Source organism: Leopardus geoffroyi, chromosome B4 (genome assembly GCF_018350155.1).
Source record: "Leopardus geoffroyi isolate Oge1 chromosome B4, O.geoffroyi_Oge1_pat1.0, whole genome shotgun sequence".
NCBI lineage: Eukaryota > Metazoa > Chordata > Mammalia > Carnivora > Felidae > Leopardus > Leopardus geoffroyi.
The window spans coordinates 133,554,333-133,579,439 of record NC_059341.1 but is presented as its reverse complement, the minus strand read 5'-3'; the positions used below and the strand labels follow the sequence as shown (position 1 = coordinate 133,579,439).

General features: G+C 55.0%; 1 protein-coding gene across 2 annotated transcripts in view; it reads right to left on the bottom strand.

Moving 5' to 3' along the window:
- CACNA1I (calcium voltage-gated channel subunit alpha1 I) overlaps positions 1-25,107 on the bottom strand; it is a 117,235-nt gene that overhangs the window by 74,428 nt on the left and 17,700 nt on the right. For both annotated transcript variants that reach the window (XM_045465897.1, XM_045465898.1), the window contains exons 3-4: positions 11,465-11,576; positions 9,635-9,768 (exon numbers count right to left, since the gene is read on the bottom strand). In XM_045465897.1, coding sequence (XP_045321853.1) covers positions 9,635-9,768; positions 11,465-11,576 — 246 coding nt within the window. The remainder of the gene's footprint in view (positions 1-9,634; positions 9,769-11,464; positions 11,577-25,107) is intronic.

Sequence of the window (25,107 nt, the reverse complement as noted above, 5' to 3'; positions counted from 1 at the left end):
AACAAAGGAAAGATCTGGGGCCACAAAGTCAGAGGAAAGGCTGCAGAGACACCCCAGGAGGGTGGGATTCAGGGCAACTCTGGGGACTGCAGCAGCAGGAGACCCCAGGTCTTCGCTTGACAAGGCTCCACTCAGGTGACAACACTCCAGTGACTTCATCTCTGGGTGGAGGTGTCAGATAAACACAGGACTCTCAGTCGATTTGAACTTCAGATAAACAATAACACATCACGTTTAAGTATAGGTCCCAAATACGCTTCATGACGTCTGCTTCATGAAACTTAGCACAGCTACACCGGTCTGGGCACCGTGACAGGTGGCCACGGCTGCTGGGAAGAGACACTGGGCTCTACCAGAGTTTGGGGGGTACATGTCCCTCTCAGAGGACTCACCCGGCGGCCTTCTGAGGGCTGGTGAGGTTGTCCAGGTCCCCAGGGGCGGACCAACTGGAATATTTTGGCCTCTGAAAAGGTAAAACCCCTCATGCTGTGAGTCAGCATGGGTTCCGGGGCCGGCCGTAGGTGAGCGCATGCCCGATCTGGCCCACGTAAGCTGTGTGATGTGGGACAGGCTGCTGATCTCTCTGAACCTCCACGCCCATATCTGCAACCGGGGGTTCACCACCACCACCACGCCCCTAACCACCATCATCAATTTCTCGGGATTGTGAGGATGTAAGAGAGCACAGCACCGTCAGTAAATATTAGTTCTGGAAAATTAGTGACCAGTGCCGATTTCTGCTCCTACCCTTCTCCCTTCTCTGCTCTCCTCTGCTCTTACGGTAACAGGCCCCGCATTTTGCACATCTAACCTCTCCAACCTCGGGCCACACGCCACGGAAGACCCTGAACTCGCATTCACGCCTGGGGTACGCCCAGACCTAGGTCTGGCCAATCAGAGCACAGCCCCGTTCCGGCCGCAGTGATTGGTTCAGGGATGAGCACATGACCCACGCCAGCCAATCCAAGCCAAGGAAGCTACGTTCCGCAGTCATTGGGGGTGGCTGTGAAAGGGCAGGGGTCTTTCCAGTGACTCCCAAGAGAGTAGGCTGTGAGCCCTGGGCTGACCTCTGCCACCCGCAACCCAGGAGGAAGGCTGCCGGGATATATGTCAGCACAGAATAACAAGCAGAGCTGTAGGATGGGAGGACACACTGTCTAGTGACATCTTCCAGGATTCTGGATCAAATGGGCCCTGAAGCCAGAGACCCCTGGGCTTTGAGTAAAGGAAATGATAAACTCCCTGAAACCAGGATCGGCAGGTTCCTGCCCCATATAACTGACAGAACCCTTCCTGATTCATGACTGACTGGCGTCTGGTTTGTCAGCCTGTAGCCAGAGAATCTCTCTACCCCTCACCCCTCATAGCATGTAGCATCCTGTTTCCATGGAAACGAACCTGCGTGCTTATCATGGCTCTCATCCACTCTACTCCACAAGCAAATAAGAAAACCATCCACCCCGAGGTTCCCACTGGAATCTTCTCAGATCCACGCCCACCCGACGCCAGTTCAGCTTCACAAAAGTGGCCCCGGATACCTCGCCCCCAGCTCGACGGTGCCTGGGCACGACAGATTCCAAACAAACATGTCATGGAGACTCCCCCTCCACGCTGGCCCAGAGCCAAGCTCTGGGGACTCCGCGATGATGAGTCAGCCTCAGCCTTGCCCTCAGAGCACCCAGTGCTGGGAGCAGACAGACCTGTAGAGCCCAGGATAAATCAGGATGTAAAGATGTGCCCTGGCCCTGCCGACACATGGAGTGCTTCCCTGACTCACAGGTGATGCGCATAGAGTCATGGAGGAGGGAGGCCAGCTCCAAAGGCTTCTGGAAACAGCCACAATGATGACATTCTGACACCCATAACCACAGCCCGATCTGCTAGCGGGGACAGGCCTCTGCTCAGCTTGCATGGGTGGGTATTTGACTTTAGAGCCAAGAGCAAACAAAGAAACTCGGGCCCTAGTGGAGGAATGTGGTACGCTCTGAAAGTTGCCCACATAATGTGCTTTCTCTCTTCTTCCAATCCTGCCCGGCCCCAGGGAACAATTCTTGGTTGCCTGAGCCAAATTCAGCGATGTTTTCTATTTTCCTAGCTTCCCCCGCAGCGAAGGATGGCCACGAGACCCAGTTCTGATCAAGCATGCCGGCACGGGGGAAAGATCTAGGGAAGAAAATGTTATCTTCCTGATCCAAGTGGACAGGCGTGGCCAACACAGCCTTGTCTCCCTTCATCCTTCCCTCCTTCAGCGCAGACACGAGGTTCACAGCCTCAGCAGCTGCCTTGCGCCCACGAAAGAAAGGCCCGGAAAATCACGGACGTCAGCCCCCACGTCACAGAGCCGCCATCAGCACCCACCGACCTCAGAACTTCGTGTCACGTTGGAAAAAACACCCCCGGACTTGCTCAAGCCACGGCTGGTCGACTTTTCTGCTACGTGCAGTCAAATGCATCCCGGCAAGCCACGCGGAACCAGGACTCAATCCCAGCCCGTGGAGCCAAGCTCCCTGGGTTCACCTCCTGGCTCTTCCCCTTACCAGCTTGCGACCTTGAGGAGGTCACTCCCTGTTACCGTGCCTCATCTGCGAAATGGAACTGACCACAGTCTGCCGCTCAGAGAGCTAGTGTGAAGAGTAAACCAGATCACGCACAGCTTGGGCCCCCAGTGAGTACTCAGCCAACAGCAGATGCTTTTATTTTTTCTCACACCCCTGGATGAAGTCTAGAAGGATTCCATTCCCTTTGCTTTCTACAGAACCACCGACAGGCACTTTGGACAAAAGGAACTCTCAGCGAGCAACTGCAGAGGGGACGCGCCTGCCTGCTCTTTTTAGAAAGCTCTAGTCCGGGGTTGAGGAACAATTCTTATTGACGTTTTGTTTCCCAAGAGCCCGTAAAAGTCAGGGTGGGGAAGCTGTTCCCCGTGCTGCGCTCACTCACTCAAGAGAAGAGGTTCCCAGGGTATGATAGACTCCGAGCCAGCCTCTCCTCACTCCCTGGCGGAGGTGCTGAATGACTGACATTATTGCCATTTGTGTTGGTATTTTTACTGATGACAGAAATTCTGAGGGGGAGTCCTCATGGTCCTGTTCATGAAGTACGTCTACTTGTCATGAGAATTATTTCAGATCCTGGCCCTCTCGTGCTTCTTCCCCTTCCTATGGCTCTCAGAACTGGGAACCGTCCTCTCCACCTGGAGGGCGTCCAATCAAGAGCATCTTGAGGGTCACATAACGAGAGCACCTCGTTATGCTAAAATGCAAATTCCCAGGCCCCCCACATTCCTGGGTCTGGATCCCCAGGGTGAGGCCCAGGTATCTGAATTTTTTAATTTTTTTTTTTCAACATTTATTTATTTTTGGGACAGAGAGAGACAGAGCATGAACGGGGAGGGGCAGAGAGAGAGGGAGACACAGAATCAGAAACAGGCTCCAGGCTCTGAGCCATCAGCCCAGAGCCCGACGCGGGGCTCGAACTCACGGACCGCGAGATCGTGACCTGGCTGAAGTCGGACGCTTAACCGACTGCGCCACCCAGGCGCCCCGGAATCTGAATTTTTTAAATGTTTATATATTTTAGAGAGAGAAAGACAGTGCATGAGCGGGGGAGGGGCAGAGAGAGAGGGAGGCACAGAATCTGAAGCGGGCTCCAGGCTCTGAGCTGTCAGCACAGAACCCGACACGGGGCTCAAACTCATGGACCGCGAGATCATGACCGGAGCTGAAGCTGGAGGCTTAAGCGACTGAGCCACCCAGGCGTCCCGCAGGAATCTGCATTTTAACATGTACTCCCAGAGATCCTGTTGCCCCTTGAATTTTGAGGAACACCGAGAAGGGGCGCGAGGCTGTGCACGTGTCTGAGGAGTGGGGAGGTCGCCCCTTCCTGGTGCGTTCCTCCTCATCCCTTAGCGGCTCCATTTTCCACACCGAGGCTCTCTCTGGGAGAGAGGCCGTCATAGTTAGAAGCTTTCAAGGGCTTTCAGGCTCAAGGCGGCTCCTGTTCCCTGCACTCATGCAAGGCGGGGCCCACATCAGCCACCCAGCCATGCCCTTGCCAAGGCTGTGGCTCAGCCTCAGAGAGGTCGCTGTGGCCCAGTCCTCTGGCCCTGCTTCCCCTAAGAGAATCATCATCAGAATTCTCGGGGGAGCCTTTAACAGAAGTGCTCAGGCCCTTCCCCACAGCTGGCAGTGGCCACTCATGTCAGGGGAGGAGGCAAAATTACCAGCATAATACACCAAGGGAGAGAGACAATCTCTCAAGTTCAACAAAACGCCATTGAATATTTCATGACCTCCTAATGGACAGAAGCAGAAGAGCGCAGTTTAAATAAGACGGTGAGGAGGGTTAAACTTTATCCAATGATTACTGGAGGTTTCTCACGCTGAAAGAGTCTCCAGCGAGGTGCCACAGGACCCCGCTGCCCAGGGCTGACCAAGCACAGGAAGGAAATATAAGGAGCAACTGAATCAGGACTCCAAGAGATCATTGCAAGATAAAAGTAATAGCAATAAATGCAAAGTTTGGTACTTGGGTTACAAAAAGGTCAACTGTGGGGTGCCCGGGTGGTTCAGTTGGTTGAGCGTCCGACTCTTGACTTCGGCTCAGGTCATGATCTCGCAGTGGGGGCAACGAGCCCTGCATCCGGCTCTGCACCGATGGTGCAGAGCCTGCTTGGGGTTCTCTCTCTCTCTCTGTGCCCCTCCCCTGCTCTCGTGCACGCGCGCGCGTGCTCTCTCTCTCAAAATAAATAAATAAACAAACTTAAAAAACAAAAACAAAAACCTGTTTTCAGTTCCCGGGTGAGAGAGACCTGGCTCGGAAAGTGAACACAACCAGGGGGTGGCAGGGAGCACAGCCGCTCAACGGGTCACCACATGGCACTGGGACAAGGGCAGCCCATTCTCTCCGCCCCATGAGTCGTCACTGGGAGGTTGGGGACCTGCTCCCCCACCCCCACCCCCGGGCACCACAACAGCCTGATGTGATGCCAGCAGGTGAAGCTGCCTCATCTGTTCTTTGACAAATGGTGGCAGGTGTTGGTCACATTTCACATGAAGGAAAGTGAGACTCGAGGGGGAAAGGAGCTGCCTTCCAAATTCTGCAGGACTGTCATGAGTCTGTCATGACAGAGATGCCCCTGCCCGCAGGCTCTGGGACCCCTTTGCGATCGGGCCCCTGCCCCCCTCTCTGCCCTCATCTTCCAGCACCCACCTCCCTCCCAGGAGCCCTAGGCTCCAACATCCCCCCTCACGCCCCTTCCCCAACAGCCCGAGGCCCTCTGCATGCTGTTCCCTCTACCCAAGATAGCCTTCCCCCGTCCTCCGCCTGTTCAGCTCTTACTCACTGCCCAGGCCTCTCTTCTTCAGGAAGGCATACGCTGACCCCTGCGTAAATCAGATCCCTGCTCCATGACCCCATGGTTCTCTACACTTCTTTGCAGCAGCATCGATCCCAATTTAGGATTTATATTGCATTCTTGGGTTTATATCTGTTTTCTAAACCATGAGATCACAATGGCATATCTCGTTCATCTCGTGGCCCCCCACTGCCCAGCACAAGGCCTGGCATATAGTAGGTGCTCAATAAGTGCTAATTTCTGTAAAGGAATAAGTGAATGAATGTTCTCATCAGATGGGAGCTACAGGAAGACAAATTCAGTTCAGTGAAAGAAAGAATTTTCTAGCACATCAGGCGTGCTAGATCGCTATTTGGGATCGGCTGCCATGTGAGTTCCCCACGGTGGCAGCATGCAAGCAGAGACTGATTGGATATGGAGATGAAGGCTCTGACCTCTAAGGAACCTTCCAGCGTGGAGATTCTGTCTCCTCCACAGCTTGAAAAGGGAGGCAGTAATTTGGGGAAGGGGAGGAGCAGGAAGGAAGAAAACGTCTTTGGGATGTCAGGCTTGTTACTTGGGAAACAGAACATTTATAGCCCCAGGCTGGGCTGGGGCTGGGGCTGGGGGGCTGGGCTCTGGGGCCTCAGGTCGTGGCTTCCCATCCTGCCCTCTGCACCCACACCATCCCTAGGCACAAAGGACAAGGAGGACCTCGAGAATAAGACAGGTCTGAGTCACCTGAATGTGTTCATGATCCTAGCAAAGAAGTCTCCCATTGAACCTGCCCCCGAGCCAGGACCAGCTACATAATTTGTGGGTCCCAGTGCTAAATGTAAATGCGGGGCCTCATTCGGAACTTGGGGCTAGCCTGTGAACCTCACCCAAGGACCACAAGAAGATACCAAACAGACCTTGGTGCTCCTCACTGTGCTCGACCTTCGTTGTCTTAATTTATAAATATGAGCAGACGGGGGAAGCGGTAGGCAACAGAGACTCTTCAAGTCAAAAGGGCAGGGTGGGGGTGCTCATAGGAGGCAGTGAACGGAACCAGCAAAACAAAGGACTTCCCCGAAACACAAGTCAAGAAAAACTGTCCTCGGGGCGCCTGGGTGGCTCCATCGGTTAAGCAAGCCTCCGACTTCGGCTCAGGTCATGATCTCACGGTTCGTGAGTTCGAGCCCCGCATCGGGCTCTGTGCTGACCGCTCGGAGCCTGGAGCCTGCTTCGGATTCTGTGTCTCCCCCTCTCTCTGCCCCTCTCCCGCTCACGCTCTGTCTCTCAAAAATAAATAAACGTTGAAAAAAAATTTTTTTAAAGAAAAGAAAAATTGTCCTGAAACTTGGAAATAAGGCAGCGGGAGGGCAATATTTCTCACAATGTCATTTCGGAGCGTTACTTCACAGACCCATCTAAGGATTATTTCATGATCCAGGGGAAGATACCTTTGTTTGAGTCACTATTTACTGTTAACTAAAGGTCTTGCTGTTGTGAAATTACATGTTAACCTGCAGATTTTCGTAAGTGATTTCTGTGCATTAGAAAGGATAACCCCCAAAGTTATGGCTTTATGACCCTGTAGCCTGTTAACCAGCTTTGCTCCCGACCTAATTCTCTTATCCCCACATTCTCTCTCCAATGCCTATTTTCCTAATTCTGCTGATTACCATCCTACTGGTTCCTCATTAATGAGGTGAGTCAATCACGTGCCTTTTAAGATTTGTGTGCGAGTCATTTTTTGTTTAACTCTTTGGAAATTACACTTTGATTTCACGATCAGGAAAGGACTGACTGTTAAGAAGCCTAATTAATATCCATAAGGAGAGTCGAGTGACTATGGCATCCATAAAACAAGAACAGGTCTAAGCTGCTCTGAAAAATGAGAAACCCAAAACGAGAAACGATCTTGGGAATTAACAAGATGCAGAGGAAAGGAACAATTCCAGACGGGGCATTAACTGGAGGAAAGGACACCGTTAGTGATTCAGAAGACAAGTCAAGGAATTCTCTTCTAGTACAGAGGAAATCTTCGAGAGAAAGGGGAGAGAATGCAGAGAAGCTAGAGTGGGGAAATATCCAGTTAATGGGAAATCCAGGCTGCAGAGAAGAATGGGCAATAACCAAAGAAACAATAAAAGAAATTTTTTTCTTTTTTTTTTTTTTAAATTTTTTTTTACTGTTTATTTATTTTTGAGACAGGGAGAGACAGAACATTAACGGGGGAGGGTCAGAGAGAGAGGGAGACACAGAATCAAAGCAGGCTCCAGGCTCTGAGCCATCAGCACAGAGCCCGACATGGGGCTTGAACTCACAGACTGCGAGATCATGACTGGAGCCGAAATCGGACGCTCAACCGACTGAGCCACCCAGGCGCCCCTTTTCTTTTCTTTTTTAAATTTTTTTAATGTGTATTTATTTTTGAGACAGAGAGAGAGAAAGAGACAGAGTGCAGGGGAGGGGCAGGAGAGAAGGAGACACAGAATCTGAAGCAGGCTCCAGGCTCCGAGCTGTCAGCACAGAGCCCGATGCAGGGCTGGAACTCATGAACCGTGAGATCACGACCTGAGCCGAAGTCAGACCCTCAACCCACCGACCACTCAGGCACCCCTAAAAGAAATTTTTTTCTGACTGGAAGGAAAATACCAGTTCCAGAAGGCCCTGCAGGGAGCAATCCTACACCTAGACTTGCCCTAGTGGACTGTCTGAATTCTGAAGGTAAGGAGAATACCCTATAAGCTTCCAGCAGGGGAAAGCCGGGAAAAAGAAACAGACTTGAACTAGACTCACCTGCAATACTAGCTTGTGGATTTGAGTGGACCACATGCAGGGCTCTGGGGAGAGAAATTAGGACTCCAGAACAGACAAAAACTGTCCTTCACACAGGAAGATCAAAGGAACCTGTTTGGACAGGCAAGACTGAAAAATGACGCTGTCCAAACACCTTGTCTTTCAGAAAAAAACCTCCTTAAGCATTCTGGTCCTCCAGCCAGACCAAAATGAGGAGAATGAAGTTCTTGACAGAGGGGTGGCATGGTCCACAAGAACCCATATGAGCCCCACAGAGCTTCCAGCAAGGCCTAAATAAGTGACAGGGTGGCTGTGACATTTGAATTCTGTTCTCAGGGAAGGGTGTTTAGACGATGCGTAACATTTTTTAAAACACTAGTGGACAGATCGTTTCATCTCAGAGCATCCCTGTGGCACCTAGCATATTCTTGGTGGCACTGACTTCCCGTCTCGGCCATGTGCCTGCCCTCCCTCCCTGCCCCTTCTCAATGGCATCTCACACAGCCGCACGCAGGCATGCACGCTGACACACACACATACACGAATACACGCACTGTCACCTACACTGACACGCACGCACAGGCCTCCAGCCTTCTCTCCTCCTCCTGTCTCTCCCGCTTCTCAGTTGAGCTCTATGACCCATTACTGGGCACGGTTAACACCTGTTTGTCCTTCAGCTCTTGTGTGTCGGCTCCTCAGGAAAGTCCTGAAGCCCCCAAGCCCCCAACACGGCTCAGAGGTGCTCTCAGAAAACCCCAACGCTCTTCCCAGGGGCCTTATCCCGGTGTGTGTGACAAGTGCACGGCTGTTGGATGCCTCTCCCCAGACAGTCGTTGGGAAGGACAAGGCCTATTCTGCGTTTGCTGTCCTTCATACCCCATACCTAGGATGGTGCTGGCACTTAGTAGGAGCTCATTCCAACCCCTGGCTGCTGGGTGAATGCGTGAACAGCCACCAGCCCGGTCTGACCCAAGAAAGCAGGAACAAGGCCCAAAGCGGAGTCCAAGATGCTCCAAGTGGGCTAAGTTGTAACCTGGCTTCTCTCTGACCACGGCCTGTGTCCTGACAGAAGCAACCGTGGTTTGGAGTCACATATTTCCCGAGTCTGTGCTCTGTCTCTGAGTTGCTGAGCGATCTAGGGTAAGAAAAATAATAGCTAACACCGATCGGGCGCTCATTTTGCTGTCGCTGTAATTATTGTCTCTCCTTCACAGATGAGGAAACTGAGGCTTAGAGAGGTTAAGTAGCCTTCTCAAGGTCACACAGTTAGTGTTAAAACAGACCCAGTATCAGCTGACGATGCCGAGGACATACAACTTACCAGAGAGGGGAGGAAGGAGTGTCTGTCTGTCCAGACCATTCGGCAAAGGGCCATCATTCCTCCCACCCCAGGGGTCCGGGAAAGCCCTACATGATGTGGCATCATTCCTGTCACCAAGCAGCCCCACAGAATATTCCAATTATGTCTGGTGTGCACCGGAGGCGAAGAGCTGTCTGAGGTACGCTACCTACCCTGCCATGACAATGAAGAAGTCCAGTCGGTTCCATGTGTCCCCAAGGTAGCACTTCTTGCCAAAAATGCCCAGGGCCACCATTTTCAGCACCATCTCCATGGCAAAGAAGACGAAGATGAAGTCATCAAAGACCTGCAGGGGCAGGAGGAAGGCAAGAAGCAAGGGACAGGATGAGGCTGTGGAGCAGGACCACAGGGTTGGAGCCACAGTACGAGGTGGGGACACAGGCATGGACACGGGAGGCCTGGAAGAGACCCGGACACGTCTCCTCTTGGGCAGGAAGAGAACCTCAGAGGTCCTGGCCCAATGGGGTCATTTCACACATGAGGCCACAAAGGCCCAGAGAGGGGAATAAACTTGCCCAAGGTCACACAGCCCACTCTTTTTTCCCTAAAGTCAGGCACACTGACAAGGGACCCAGAGGAGGGCAGGGCAAGGGGCTCCCCCTAATAATAACTGCCAACCACCGGGCTAGACAGCTGACTTTCATTCTCGTTTCTAATTCTCGCAGCGACCCCACAGAGAGCCCCATTTTACAGGCGAGGAAACTGACTCAGGGAGGTTCAGCGACTTGCCCCAGGTCACGCGGAAGGTAAGTGGCAGAACCAGAACTGACATTCAGATCAATCTGACTCCAAAGCCCACGGGGAAGGAGGTTTCTCAAAACAGACTTGACACCTTCCTCCAGGAAGGTTTCAGCGCTCCTTCCTCTGTTCAGAAAGGAGCCCCCAAATGTGTCCCTCAGCATGGGCTCAGGTGAGTATATATTTCCTGAGGACACGGTCTGGGTAGAATTCCTCTTTCCAGGATCAATGAGGGCTGTAGTCAATTCACTTCAACAAACGAGCCCACTTACTGTGCGCTGGGACGGAGGCTGGGGGTCACCGACATAGAAAGGGGTCCTTAGTGAACTCACCTGGTTGGGAAGTCAGCCTGAGGCTCATCCCTTGTAACCCCTTGTAACCCCACTCAGGGGCCTGAGGCTGCATGAGGAGCTTGTCACCCACTCAGACCCAAGATCCACCCCAGAGATTCTGATTCTGCAGATTTGGGATGGGCCACATCTGGATTCTTAACAAGTGCCCCAAGGCCTTCTGAGACCCTGGGCTGCTCCAAAACTGCTGAGTCCTGTGGAAACACAGGAGGAATTCCTCCCAGGAGGAATCTGGCTTTCCCAGGGAGAGGCCATGGGATGATGATTACAAATGATGACAGATGGTCAGACCCATCCGTAAAATGGGTATAACCCTAACCCCCTGCACTACAGGTGTAGACAAGTTCCGAATAGAGTCATGGCAGGTACCAAAGATAAGGCCCCCACCTGGGACCTCGGAGATGAAAACAGGGGAGCCACTGGAGGCCGGCTCCTGAGGGCCACTGAGAGAGAGTTATGGAACTTGGCCTTTATCCCAAGAGCACTGGGGAGCAATGTGTCAGGGTCACTTGTGCTCTACTGGCATGGGACAGTATGGTCAGTCTGGGGTGGGGAAGAGCAGGAGAAGGCTTGGGGAGGCACCTAGATGGGGGAAGATGGGAGCCTAGAGTAGGGCAGAGGCTCCAAAATGTAGAGTAGGGGACGGAGGGGACAGAGGGGAAAGAGGATCGAGAAGGGGCATGGGTAAGACCAGTTGGGAGTGATGAAGAAAACAGCCAGTTAAGCGAGGGCAGGCCACTGAGCATGACAGACAGGGTGGGGCATGGCGGGTGGGCGGGGCATGGCAGGGAAGGGGCGGGGTGCGTGGGGCGGGGCATGGCTGGCGGGGGGGCGGGGGCGGGGCCGCGTGGGGGGGCGGGGCAGAGCAAGCCAGGCAGGGCTGGCCGGCCTCACCTGCAGGATCTTGCAGCGGTCCGACAGGCAATCCATATCGTCGCAGGGCTGGTACATGCCAAGTGTCACGCAGTTCAGCAGGATCACCAGCATGCTGACACATTCAAACCATGTACACACCGAGTCAAGGAAAACACGGTCGGCAAGACTGTAGCCACGGGAAGGCTGAATGCACCCTGGAACTTAATACCCCCACCCACCACAAACGCTGGCATACACCCCATTCCCCTCCAGATGCCTCCTCTGAGTGGGTCAATGCCCACTTTTTTAAAGACCTCGGAGACCAAAGACCAGTCTGCATACCTCACAACAGACACGGCTGCTGGTGCCAGACCCATCAAAGAACTCGACCCCTACCAACCCTACTGCTTGAGAGACCCCTCCCCGACTTCCTTGCCCCAGCCTGAGCGTCCCCCTCAGGACCAGGAAAGGAGAAGTCCACAAGGGCCCAGCTGGCAGGCCATCTCTGGATTATCCCTGCCTCTCCACCTCTAACCACCTCTCTCTGACTGTCATTGCCTCCCTCCTGTGACCACCTCTCCCCTCCCCTGACCTATGGCTCCTCCACATCTACCACTAGCCCTGGAACTGGAGGGGCCAAAGGGCCTGTCCAGTGTGGCTGAGATGGGCCGGACAGCCCTGTCCTCTCCTCTTCCAGGGACGGGATTAGAACTCATCACCAGTTTCTGGAATATCTGAGCGTTGGTCCTCCCCAGCCTCTGCACCGAGGAGGGTGGAGCTCAGCCTTCACAGGCAGGCCGGGGGCAGAAACTCTGCAGCCACCAGCTTTGGGCAGGGCCCCCAAAGTCGTTTTGTGGGCGTGCTTGCTGTCTCCATTCACAGCTGGAACCTCCATTCCAAGGGGACAGGGGTCTTGCATTCATACCTCTAACAGCGACGGGCATCTAGGTGGAGCTCCGTTACACGAATAAGTTAAATCTCTGTGGGCCCTGCCAGCTCTGACATCCTGCGATTCTGGAGTGTCTCCGAACGAAAACCCTGGCCCCTTGCTCTAAGCTGGCTGTAGCCACACTGGCCAGACCCCACCCAGCGGGGGCGAACACCTCTTGCCTGATGGGAGCCGACCTGGTTTCCCTGGCAACGGCCTCCCTCTCATCCCCGGGTCTCGCTCACCCTGGGATGCCGCCTGCCTTCCCACCTCCCCTTCAGACCCTCCTCGCCCAGCCCTGCTCCTTCCTCCCCCACCCCCCACCCCGCTGCCACTCTCCCGCCACAGCCTGTAATTAATTGCAGTCACTGCTACGGCCCCCTTCTAGCCTGAGCACTGCTCCAGCAGCAGCTTCATCATTAATTAACTTTTTTGAAGTTCAAGCGTTCTAATTACCAGTGAGCATCCCTCATCCCCCTGGTTTTTTTCTTCCCCTTTCCTGCCATGCTTTCTCTCCTTCCAGCTGCCTCCTCTGCTCCCTCTGCCCTCCCTGCCAGCTTCCAATTCAAAGTGCACTTAGCAGGTATCTCCCGGAAGCCTGGAACCCGCCCCCCCACCCCCTTCCTCATCAGGGCCCTGAGCGACGGAGGTCAGCAGGCCCATTTTCCAGAGGAGGAAAATGAGGCTCGGAGAAACTAGGGGCCTTGCCTCTGGGAAGTACCAGAGCTGAGACTCACACCAGGCCTGCTGGACTCCAAAGCCACTGATCTCCTCTGGGCCTCCGGGCCTGTCCCGGCCTGGGACTTCTCCTCCCTACCCCTGAGGCCTCAGACCACGCCCACTGTCTCTCACCTGGGCCCTGACTCCGCCTCCCCGGTAGCCTCCAGCTGTGGCCTCTGCCCCTCCAATCTGCCCCACGCAAATCGCCAGGCCAGCGCGGTGTGCCCAGCGCCATCAGAGCGCTTTGAGCGTCACCTCGTTTAATTCTCTGAGCGCTATCGTCAGGCCTACCGACAAGACGAGGAAGCGGAGCCGCGGAGGGGAACGTGATTTGCCCAAGGTCACCAGCTGGAAGGAGAGCTGAGAGACAAAACCCGAGCGTGCTGTGCTTTGCTTTGCCTCCAAGCCATTTTGCCACTGCCGGGTTAATCTGCCTGAAACACAGCTCTGATTACGCCTTTCCCTATTCAAAACCCGCCGTGGCTCCGTCATCGTCCTCAGCCTGACATCCAAGGCTGCCTACACTGTGAACTCAGTGAATTCTGCCTTTCTCTCCTATTGGCCTCCGCATGCGCTGAACTTCTTGCTGTCCCCAGGCATACCCTTTGCATCCACCTCCTACTGTCTCTACCAGGTCAAACTCCTACTCATCCTTCACAGCCCCATCCATTTGTCCCTTCTTCTTGAAACTTCCCTTGAAGCACCCTTCCCCATTCACAAGGTGGTGGCTCAGTCTCCTCTCCGGAAGTGCTCCCTGTCCCCCTGATCTAGCTTGTACCGCGGTAACGAACTTGGCAGTAACCATAACTGCCGTGTGCCAAGTCCCTAGGGACGTGGCCCTGACTCTCAACACAGCTCACCGGGGTGGGGGGCAGATGGGGAAACAGGCCAGTAAGCAGCCCGAGTGACCTGACTCAGTGGTGCCCAGAGCCCCTGTGTGGGGGTGCTTCTGCTGTTACCCACTGTACTGAGTCCCTCGGTGAGGCAGATGGAGTGGCTTTCACCTCTAGATGGCTCAGCTTCAGACATTCAGAGGTGGACAGTCTCAGCCCTCCCCCCGAGGCACTCGGGGAAATCCCAGATGGCAGAGTCTGGGTTCTTTCCAGGAGCCCGGGAGGCTTAGAAGTCAGGCCAGAGCTGGCACTGGTGCCCACAGTTGTGACATGCTCCCCACTGGCTCAGGGATCAAAGGCACCAGCCCTCCTTGAAGCGGAACCAGACCGTGCAGCGTGGGGAAGGAGATTGTCAGAGGGAGTCAAGGTCTCCGGGCTACCTGGCCCAATGCCTGATGTTTCCACCATTAGCCACAAGCAGTGGGGAGCTCAGAGAGCGCATGACTCTGGGGTTCTGGGACAGTTCGAAGGAGGACAGAGGCCCCAAAAGGGTGGTGAGGATTTCTAGGTAATAGGGCAGGCCAGGACTTGAGTGCTGGCTCCACAAGGGCAGGGAGTCTTCGATGGCTCCCACTGCCTCACACAGCAAACTCAAAGCCGCCTGCCTGGCACCTGAGATCGTGCAGTGGGGACCCTGTCGCCTTGTCTGCTTCATTGCCCAGACCCTCACTCCTGTCAGGGTAACCTCTGTCACAGAACAACTCCATCGAGGCCCTCAAAAAGCAACTAATCCAATCCCCCATCGTGCAGACAGGAAACAGAGAGACAGAGAGCCATCCTAGCAACCCAGCGAGCAGAAGCAGAAGGGACCCTCAGACAACAGACTCCCCACCCACGGGGGTCCCTGAGCCATGGCTGGATTTCAAACAAACGTCAAAACCCCGTGTTTCCCCAAACATCCAGGCTCTGCCCGTGTGGCACCTGCTCAGCACAGATCCCGGAGGGGCAGCCAAGGGCACCTTTGAGGAACAGGGACGGGGGAACAGACCAGTGGCGACCCAACCGAGTTTCCCTGGCAGACGAAACCTTCCCAGACACCCACCCAGCTGGGGGAGAAGAAAACACAGGGTCCTTGGGGGCTGTAGAACCACCCCACCACCACCCCAGCCCCAGCGTGAGACTTCAGCCCCACCTCCAGCCAGCCCCCACTTTGTGGCCTGGCTCCCATCCTGTTCCCTCTGCTCTGCTGACCGTGCCTCCCAGGGTCCTCGGAACCCGGGCCTAACAGCCCAGCAGTGAATTGATGAGCATATACCGAGTATCTGCTGTGTGCCAGGCCCCGGGTTAGCAGCAGTGATGATGGTAAAAACGGCAAACGTTTCCCAAGTGCTCTGGAGTGTTTGTTTGCCAAGGAGCTTTCCAATCAAACAGCACGTACTATCTCATTTAAACCCTACAGCAAGCACACGAGGCAGGGAGCCCAGATGCCGCGGAATGCAGAGCCTGTGTAGCTGTGGACCTGGGACCAGAGCTTGTCATGCGCTGTGCAGCAGGGAAAGCCCGCTTTGCCAGCCTCTCCGGTAACAGGTCCCAGGGGCTGCCATTCTTTGGCTTTGCGGGGAGAAAAGCCACCTCACCAGCAGAGGACCGAAATCCCCGGCTGGTGCTCTGTGCTGACTATTTAGTATCCATCCCCTCGGGTAGAGAACTAGAGAACTATCATAGCCCTTCGGACCCGTGTTGGCCTCCCAAGTGCTGAATCTTCACTAACAACCTTTCAAGAAGAATCAAAGCCTGGGTGGCTCATTCGGTTGAGGGTCCGACTTCAGCTCAGGTCGCGATCTCACACGCTTCGTGGGTTCGAGCCCCGCGTCAGGCTCTGTGCTGACAGCTCAGAGCCTGGAACTGCTTCGGATTCTGCCTCTCCCTCTGTCTCTGCCCCTCCCCGCCCCCTCCCAAAACTAAACATTAAAAAAAAAAAAAAAGAATCAATGGGTTTAGACCTAGCAATGCAGGGTTGTCCCAGACCCACAGCAAAGTTCCCTAAAACTGGCAGGTATTACTGTTATCCACATTTTACAGATAAGGAAACCGAAGCACTGAGGGCCCCACAGCTGTTATGGCAGGATTTGAATCTGCCCCCTGCTGACTACTAACCCCGCCCCCCATGTTCTCAGCCCCGTGTTCTGCTGCCCCCAGGCACAGAGCCTGGAACACGAGAGACCCTCGACTGGCATGGGCCCAGTGGAGTATTTGCTTTTTCCTTCTTGCCTACATTGTCTCCTCCGGTCTGGGTCTGGGTCATGGAGTCAGGAAGGATGACATTCCACCCTCGCGTGGCTGGGAAGGATGACTATCCCACCAGGAGGAGCTAATGGGGTGGGGGATGCTGGCAAGGGGAGGCTGATGGTCTCAAGGCCCCCCCTTGTCGGTAAGAAATCAAGCGGGACCAGAGTCGTAACTCCACCCAACGGCTGTCTTGAAAACTGGAGGGACACGGTCGCTGGGGAAGCCACCGGGCCGGGGGCCTCCTCGAACCTGCCACTTCCCAGAGAGAAGAGGGACAGGATGGAGGGGCAGCGCTTGATGCCCCAGCAGGCCCCTCTGGGCGGCCTCCTCTCCGGGAGCCAGAGCCAGAGGCCAGCACGGTTACCATGGTGACCACCACCCTCCATCCTGGAGGCCCGGATGACAGTCACGGTTTCTGTAATTCGGAGGGTTCTGGGAGGGTGGGTGGGGGCAGGAGTGCCGGGTTTGGCTGAGCCAGCCAAATTTGTTTTTATTTTTGTCAAATCTATAATCTGATCCATTTCCCAGGGTGCACCTCAGTTGTCTAAATAAATCAAGTGGAGGAAGAAGCTGGAAGCTGCATCCCCCCGGGCCAGAGAGGCTGGGAAGATGGGCCAGGCCCCTATATGGGGGGCCCTTCCCCTACTGGTCCTCAATGAGTCCAAGGACAGAGGCTCAGGACTCTGGTCTCCAAAGGCTGGGGCCTGAGGTTCCAGATCCTGGATCCCAGCTTCTACAAGGCTGGGTCCACAAGCGCCCATGCAGCACCGGTTGTATACGTGGCCTGTGCATCAGTGCACCGAGATGAGCGAGGCTTACTCCCACCCTGGATGTACCTAGAGCACATCCCTGTTCTGGAAGCCAGCTGCGATGTGTGGCTACCACTCTGAATGACAAGCATGCTGCAGACCCTTGGGCTTTGAAGAGGACATCCATTCCCTACCTTGTTAATTTATTCATTGGGCGTGTCTTTATGAGCCAAATCCTCTGGAAAGCTGCTTGGCCTCTAGTAAAGCAAAACGGAGGCCCACGTTAGGGTCCAGGAGCGCCGCTCCTGGGTGGATACCCTGGAACAATTCTGACAGAAGTCCACAAAAACCAGAATGCTCGTAGCTGTGTTATTCACGATGGCCCCAACCTGGGAACGACCCAGGTGTCCCTCACCAGGAGAATGAGTCAGGCAGCCTCCAGGGGACATGCGGCGATGTGTAGAGACATTTTTGATTGTCACGATATGGGGAGACAGGACACTGGCATCTAACGGGTAGAGACCGGGGATGCTGCTGAACGTCCTGGAATGCACGGGATGGCCCCGCCACAAAGAATTATCCAGCCCCACCTGTGAACAGTGCCAAGGCTGAGAAACGCCCGCGGCACATCCATTCGATGGAATACTCCCCAGCAACGAAAAAGGACAAGCTTACTGGTACACACGACAGCAGAGACGCAGCTCACGGGCATAATGCCGGGTAACAGCTGGACACCCGAGAGCAAAGAGTATGTGAATCCAATTTTACAAAGTGAAAAATCAGCCAGAGCTAACCCTGCAGTGAGGGAGGTCAGAGCAGCGGTGACTTCAGGCGAGCACCTGTTGGGGGTGGGGGACAAGGGAGCTCCCAGGGCTCTCTCCATCTTTAGGAGATGCTCTTGTTGGCCCGAGTGCGGTCACAGTAGTGTATTTATATGGAAAAATGCCTTGAGCTGGACAAGACAGTTTGTGAGCTCTACTGCATGTATATCTTACCTCAATAAAAGGGCCAACAAAAAAATTATGAAGGGCAACTGGGACAAGGAAAAATCAAATGCAACAATTAAAAGCATACAAGCACCTGCTGGGGTGGCCACTGTCCCAGACCCCCGCTCCCCCCCCCCCCACCACGGGAAACGTCACCACAGCCCTGCAAGGGAGGGTGTGACAGGTTTGCCGAGACGGAGGCCGCAGCTAGTGAGGGATTTGAATTTCACACCATCCTGTCTTCTGTTTGTTTAAGGATTCGTTCCTCCCCTGCCCGCTGCAGTCTCGGGATACAGGCACGGCAGACATTATTACACCCATTTCACAGACGCAAAAATGAAGGTCCAGATACTTGCCCACGGTGATATGGTGGTTGAGGTGGAACAGAAAACTGCTCCTTAAAGTGGACAGACCTGCTGGGCGGATGGTCCTAGGCCTCTCTGCTTACGTGCCTCCAGCAGTGGGGAGCTCCCCATGTGACACACTGCCCTGCCCGGGCTGATTGATTCTGCTTATACGCTTCCGGGTCTCAGTGGGCTGAGAACTCGTGCGGGGTGAGATGAGGTCCACGTCTTAGAGGCCCCATAATTGGAGAACCTATTGAATTTGGCCAACACTTCTGATTCCCAGATGCCCAGCAAGCCTCGGTGCCCGGTGTAGACAGCCGGAGTGGGGGAGGTGAGGAAACAGGGGCTGCTAGCTTGGAAGAAAACCCCAGGGCGGATAGTCCACGGGATAGAAACTCCAGCCAAGGAGGCTTCAGCCACTGCCGAAGAAAAGGGGAGGGCAGGGCAAGACCCTAGGGACCAGAGCCCCACTGTCTGTGGGCTGACCCAGCCTCAAGATCCCACCCACAAAGGAGGTGTGCCTTCGGGGAAGCCTCCTGGAGTCCTAGGCAGAGGGAACAGATGCCTCCCCCAAGCCCCCACGATGTCCTGAATGTCCCCCACTTATATCAGCTATCAAACTGAGTGTGGTCTGTTCTGGCTTCTTCTCACCACCAACCAGGCTGTGCTCTCCAAAGGGCAGAGGGTATCGATCCCTCTCTGTGCCCAGAGCCCTACCTGGAGCAGCTGCTCGGGGCATCTGCAGCCTCAGAAAAGAGTGAGGTCCCCATCACTTGGAGGCATCGAGGAGTCTAAGGAGGCATTTCTGTGCTGCAGGGATTTGTAGCCTCCCTTCCCATCCTGAACTCCCCCTCCTCCTTTCTAACATCCATCACTCACTATGCCATTATTCGGCACCCCCTCGCTGAGACCCCCTCTGTTGGCCCACAGTGGTCTGGGAACCCCAAATGAAGAAGATGCCGTCCCTGCCCTCCAGAAACCACAAGCAGACACTTGGCGGGGACACAGACAGAGGGCGAGGGCTGGACAGAGGGTGATGACACTCTCCCTCGGCCTTCTGGGGACCAGTCCTCCGCCACACGTCTCCCCTGCCTGCCAGCGACCACACACACACACACACACACACACACACACACACACACACATTCATGTATGCACTCCCACGGAGCCCCGCAGCCCTTCCAGCACCTGCACACGCTGACACGCGTGCACACCCTCCTCCTCGCCCATCTGGCCGGCAGCCCTGGGCACACCCGATGCGCTCTCCTGCAAACACAGCTCTCAGCTTCTCCGTACCCCCTGGGGAAGTTCATGAGCCCCTTCTCAGGATAATGTTTGTAATGCTTACGTTTTTTTAATGCCCAGAATTAGAAAGGAAGGAAGCCAGTTATGTTAAAAGAGTTGTCAACACATTTAAAAAAAACAAACCAAACAAACTCGGGAGAAAGGAGAACCACTCGAGATTCATTATCAACACAATGAAGAGCCAGGGCCAGTGGCAGGTCTGATACTGTGACGGTAAAGCAGTGATGAAGTCCACAAGCACCACAATGTGACAGGGAGACATCAGCGATCGCTACTAGTGAGCCACAGAAACTGCCAGTAATCACACCATGCTTTGTTACCTCCGTTCATAATAGAAAGAAAGGCTCCATTTCGGTCTGACATCAGTGAAAACAAACGTGCAACTTGACCCCATCCAGGTTCAAGAACCCCAGGGGCGCCCGGATGTCTCCATCGGGTAAGCGTCAACTCTTTTATTTCGGCTCAGGTCATGATCCCAAGGTCATGGGATCAAGCCCTCAGTCAGGCTCCGAGCTAAGTACAGAGCCTGCTTAAGATTCTCTCTCTCTCTCTTTGTGCCCCTCTCCCCACCTCATTCTCTCTCTCTCCACCCCCACCTCTTTCCTAAAATAAAAAAAAAGAGAAGAAAAGAACCCCAGGCTAAGATCTTGTTCTAGAAACTCTCTCCCCCTCGGGCCCTGGGGACACCTGGGCCTTCTCCTACTTCATGGGCTCCGACCCTCAAATGTTGGCCTTTCTCAGACTCCCCAGCCTCTGGTCTCCCCTCTCCTCTCCTTGATCCCACACCCACTCGCAAGGCCTCAACTCTGGTGGTCAGCAAGCTGACCACGTCTGCAATCTGTCCCAGCCCCAGGCTCACTCCATCCTGACCAACAGGCCTCCCAGACATGCCCTAGGTTGTCTCTAGGAACCTCAGATCCATCATAATGGGGTAGGTCATATTCTTCCAGACTGCCAAGTTCTCTGCACTTCCCTCCCCCAATGAATGAGCTCCCCCAGCCACCACCAGTGCTGGAAGTTGTCCAGATGAGGACCCTCCAGAGGCTCCCTCCCGCTCATCCCATTGTCCCTCTCAGAGACCGGTCCATTTCACCACCTAAATCTCTCCCCTCCCCCCACAAATCTGCACCCCCACTGCCCCGGGCAGGCTGCACTCCCCACTCCCCACTCTGAACAGTCTCTTCCTTCAGCCTTGCCTTTTCTGCAAAGCCTCTACACGCAGCCAGTGGGTTCCTCCAAAACCAAAAGCCTTCCACGGCTCCCCATGGCCTTCCAGAGAGTTTCCAAACTCCTTGGCTTGGCATCCAAGGCCCATCGTCTAAGTGCTCTTGGCCAGCCTCCTCTCTGTCCACACAACCTCCACCTCCAACCTTGCTTGCTAGGATGCACTCCATTGAAAGCTTTGCTGCACACCTACTATGTGCAGGGCTGAGGGCCAAGGCCTCAAGAAGAGGCAGGCACTAATGGGTCATGGAGCCTGTCCTCAAGTTACTCACAGTCTAGGAGAAGGTGAGGAGAATAAGCCAGATACAAAAGGCCTTACACATGGTCCAAGAAGAGGGCTTGACTGGGCGTTGAGCAGATAACAGGTGGATGAGAGACTGGGGGAAGTGTGTTGATCAACAAGTATCCGCCAAAGAAGGGAATGGATCAGTGAGTAAATGGGCTGATAGACGGACAGACAGGAGCATGGGGTGGGGCCTTTGGGTCAATGGATGATTGAATGGGTAGATGGTTGTGAAGGTGACAGGGGTGGGGGGGTGAGTGCATGAATGTAAAGGTTAAGGAAGGTGGATGGGTCAATGGGCAGATGAATGGATGAAGAGATGGAAAGATGGATGGATGGATGGATGGATGGATGGATGGATGGATGGGTGGATGGATGGATGGATGGAGTAAAGAACGATGAGTGGGGACAAGGACAGGTGGGTGTATGGGAGGTGGTTGGAAATGGGACACTCTAGTAAATGGCAGCTCCAAAATTCGACCCCAAGTTTACATGACCACAGGAACCCTTCAGGTTGGGACTCAGCACTGTCCTCTCTTCCTCCTTCAGAGATTCCCTCTCTCGCTCTACACCCCCTTCCCTGCTGTGCCCACACTTTCAGAGCTCCCCAAGACCCCAGGGACCACCTGGGCCAGGGTTTCTCAGCCTGGGCACTACTGACGTTTAGGACCTGATCGTTCTTTGTCGTGGGCAACTGTCCTGTGTGTCGTAAGTTTTTACCCACTAGAAACCAGTAGCACACCCTCCCCAAGTTGTGACAGCCCCAAAGGCCTCCAGACATTGCCAAATGTCCTCTGGGGGCAAAATCGTCCCTGAAAATCACCGATACAGCCTAACCTCCCCCACACCACTATTTGATGGATGAGGAACTGAGACCCAGACAGAAGGAGTGACCTGCCTGAGGTCACGAAGCTCTCACTCGGCAGACCCCAGACTGGACCTCGGGGGACAGTCAATCCTCAGTCATCTCCTCACTTGACACAGAGGGGCAGGTGAGAGCCTCCCCACCGCCCCAGCTCTGTGGGAGAAGCCAGGTGCAGACCTTGAACACCCTGCTGTCCGCACCTCTACCCGCCGCCCCCACCACTCCCCCCCCCCCACCCCCGGCCCTCCCATAGCGCTCCAAGCCCTCCCATTCCCATATAGCACCTCACAGTCAGCCATGCCTCCTCCTCCTGCTTTCTCATATAGAAAGAAACTGCCATCCAGAGAGGTCGAGCTGTTTGCTCAGCATCACACAGCAGTAAGCACCAGCGTCAGGATCTGCACTTGAGGAGAGAAGAGGGAGACCAGAGCACAGCTCCACAGGGCAGACGGGGCCAGAAAGGTGGAAGGCAGCCCCACAGGAGAGCCAGAGAGAGACTGGCGGAAAGACATTCCGGCTGATTAAAAAGACGGATCGATTTCTCTCGGAGAGAAACAAACGGGGCCGTTTGTCTCCCAACAGGACAGTCTGAGGGAGGTGGCGGGTCAAAGCTGGCTCCTGACACAGACACCCAGGCAAGATGGACGAATACAAATCCAATCATGTTTTAAATGCCCCAGGAGGGGGCTGACACTTCATTAGCCAACCAGCCCTCTTTCTAATTCTCCTGCTCGATATCAATTACGACTAGCCTTGCAGTCAGGTCTCACAGGGCTGCACACGCCCTGGGCTCCGGCCCAAGCCCCACGGGGCCACTGCCGCCCTGGACAAGCACTCCACCTCTCTGGGTCCCCCTGACAAATGGGCCCCTCTAGAGCCGCCTGAGCTGCCGGGGAAGATGAAATGCTCCCCGCACACGGGTGGTCCTTAGTGAACGCCAGTGCCCTCCCGGGCAAGTGTCTCCCTGTGCCCTCCAGATCCGGACCCCAAATGTCCTTCGATGCTCAGCTCTCACTCCTGTCCTCACCCAGTGCACACGCCATGCTGTTAACAAAACATCCGGGGTGACCCCAGCTCAGCTCGGGCATCTGACTAGGCGCTTTCCTCAGCTGGGATGCCACCCCCACGCCCTCCACCTCTCACCCATCAAAGACTCTCTTGCCCTGGCTTGGGGGTCTCCTCCTTCATCAAACAGCTCCTGCGGCATCCCAGGCAGGCCCGACCGGCCACTCCATCCTCCTCCCGGTGGCCACGGCTCCCTGAGGGTCCCTCTGCCCAGCCTTTATCCCACTTTGCATCACAGGGGTATGATTCCGGTCACTGTTCTTATATTATACTCTTCTCTCTGCCTGGAACACTATCCCTCAACTGTTCTTCGGGAAAACTCCTACTCACGCAGCAAGACCCAGGCCAAATGCCCCCTCCTCCAGGCAGGCTTCACCAAGGCCCCCCAGGACAGATCGGGGGCAGCTTCCTCACCTGCAGCTCTGGTTGCACGGAAATCGCCACGTGATGGTACCAGAGTCCAGCCCACCCTGCTGACCAACCGAGAGCACCGCATCCAGTCTGGCCACCAGAAGCGTCCCTTGGGCACAGCTTGATGCTGACTTTTGCATCTGAGAAAAATCAACCCTCTCTATACCAGATGGAGAGCAATGGGCCATTTCCCAGATATGTGTTGCTCCTTCCAGCAACAGGGGCCACCCGCCCGGGCATTCCCATTAGCCCGGGGGCTGCAGGAGGAGGGGATACCCTCCCATAAAGAACCCCTTCCCCAGCCATAAGCCGGCCAGGCAGGTGCAGCATTGGCCTCAGAGTCTAGAGTGCTGGGCTCCAGTCTGCCCTGGCTTTCTGATTACTCAACGTGTGCCCTTGGGCAAGTCAGCCTCCCTTTTTTCTTGGACCTCAGTCTCCCCAGCTGTAAAATGGGGCTAGCAAACTCCTGGCCCTGCCGCCTCACAGGAGGGGCTGAGAGAACCTGAGAGGCCATGGCGGGGCGGGACAGTACCATATGAACTAGAAGGTGAGGCACAAGCCCATCAGTGCCAGGCCCACGCTGGGCAAGATGGAGGAGACAAAGCAAGCCACAAACCATCCCCCTGAGGCGGAGAGGAAAGTTGTAGCACAAAGAAGGACTGATAAAGAGCTGGAGGGTCAGGGCACCTGGGCGGCTCAGTCAGTTAAGCGTCCAGCTTCGGCTCAGGTCATGATCTCATAGTTCCTGAGTTCGAGTCCCGCATCGGGCTCTGTGCAGACAGCTCAGAGCCTGGAGCCTGCTTCGGATTCTGGGTCTCCCTCTCTCTCTGCCCCTCCCCCGCTCATGCTGGGTCTCTCTCTCAAAAATAAATAAACATTAAAAGAAAAAAAAAAAAAAAGAGCTGGAGGGTCAAGAGAGGAAGAAGCTGGAGATCCAGGAACACTTCTCACAGGTGGTGGCCAGGAAGCTGGGCCTGGGGGACTGGTGGGATTTGTGGTCACGGAGGCATGGAGAGGGCATCTCAGGGGGCAGACCCAGCATAAGCAAAGGCAGGGAGGCAGGGGGTGTCAGAGAACATCAGCACTTGTTTGGGGCTCCAGAACAGAAAGCACGAAGGGAAGCAGCAGAGAGGTAGCCGGAGGACAGCCCAGGTGGACCGCGGAAGGACTCAAATCCAGGCTAAGTGAGACTGTTCTGGGGGTGATCGGGAGCCATGGAAGGTTCTTGAGCGAGGAAGGAATGAGTAAACAAATAAAAGGAGGCAGGGAGGGAGGGAGACAACAGCCCTCCCTGGGCACGCAGCTCTCTATGGATGACAAACCCCCTTCCACACAAGGGAGCCCCAGGAGCCCCTGAAGAGAAGCTGAGGTAGTGGGGAGAGACCGGGTCCAGGGCAGAGCTGATCGCCCATGGTTGCACAACTCCCGGCCGGTGCTCTCTTCGCCGTGCAGGGGAGGGGAGGGAGGGCCTGCCACCCTGTCAGTGGGGCAGGAGGGGTGAGATCCCAGCAGCCATCTGTTTAGACAGAAGGAGATGGAAAAACTCAACCCCAGATGTTCCCAACAGCCCAGCCATAGGGAAAGGGGTCAGGACAGAAGAGATGGAGGTTAGATTACGGGAGGACTTCCTGACAGTTTAAAACCTTCAGAAGTTTCCTCCAGGCCTTTATCCAGTGG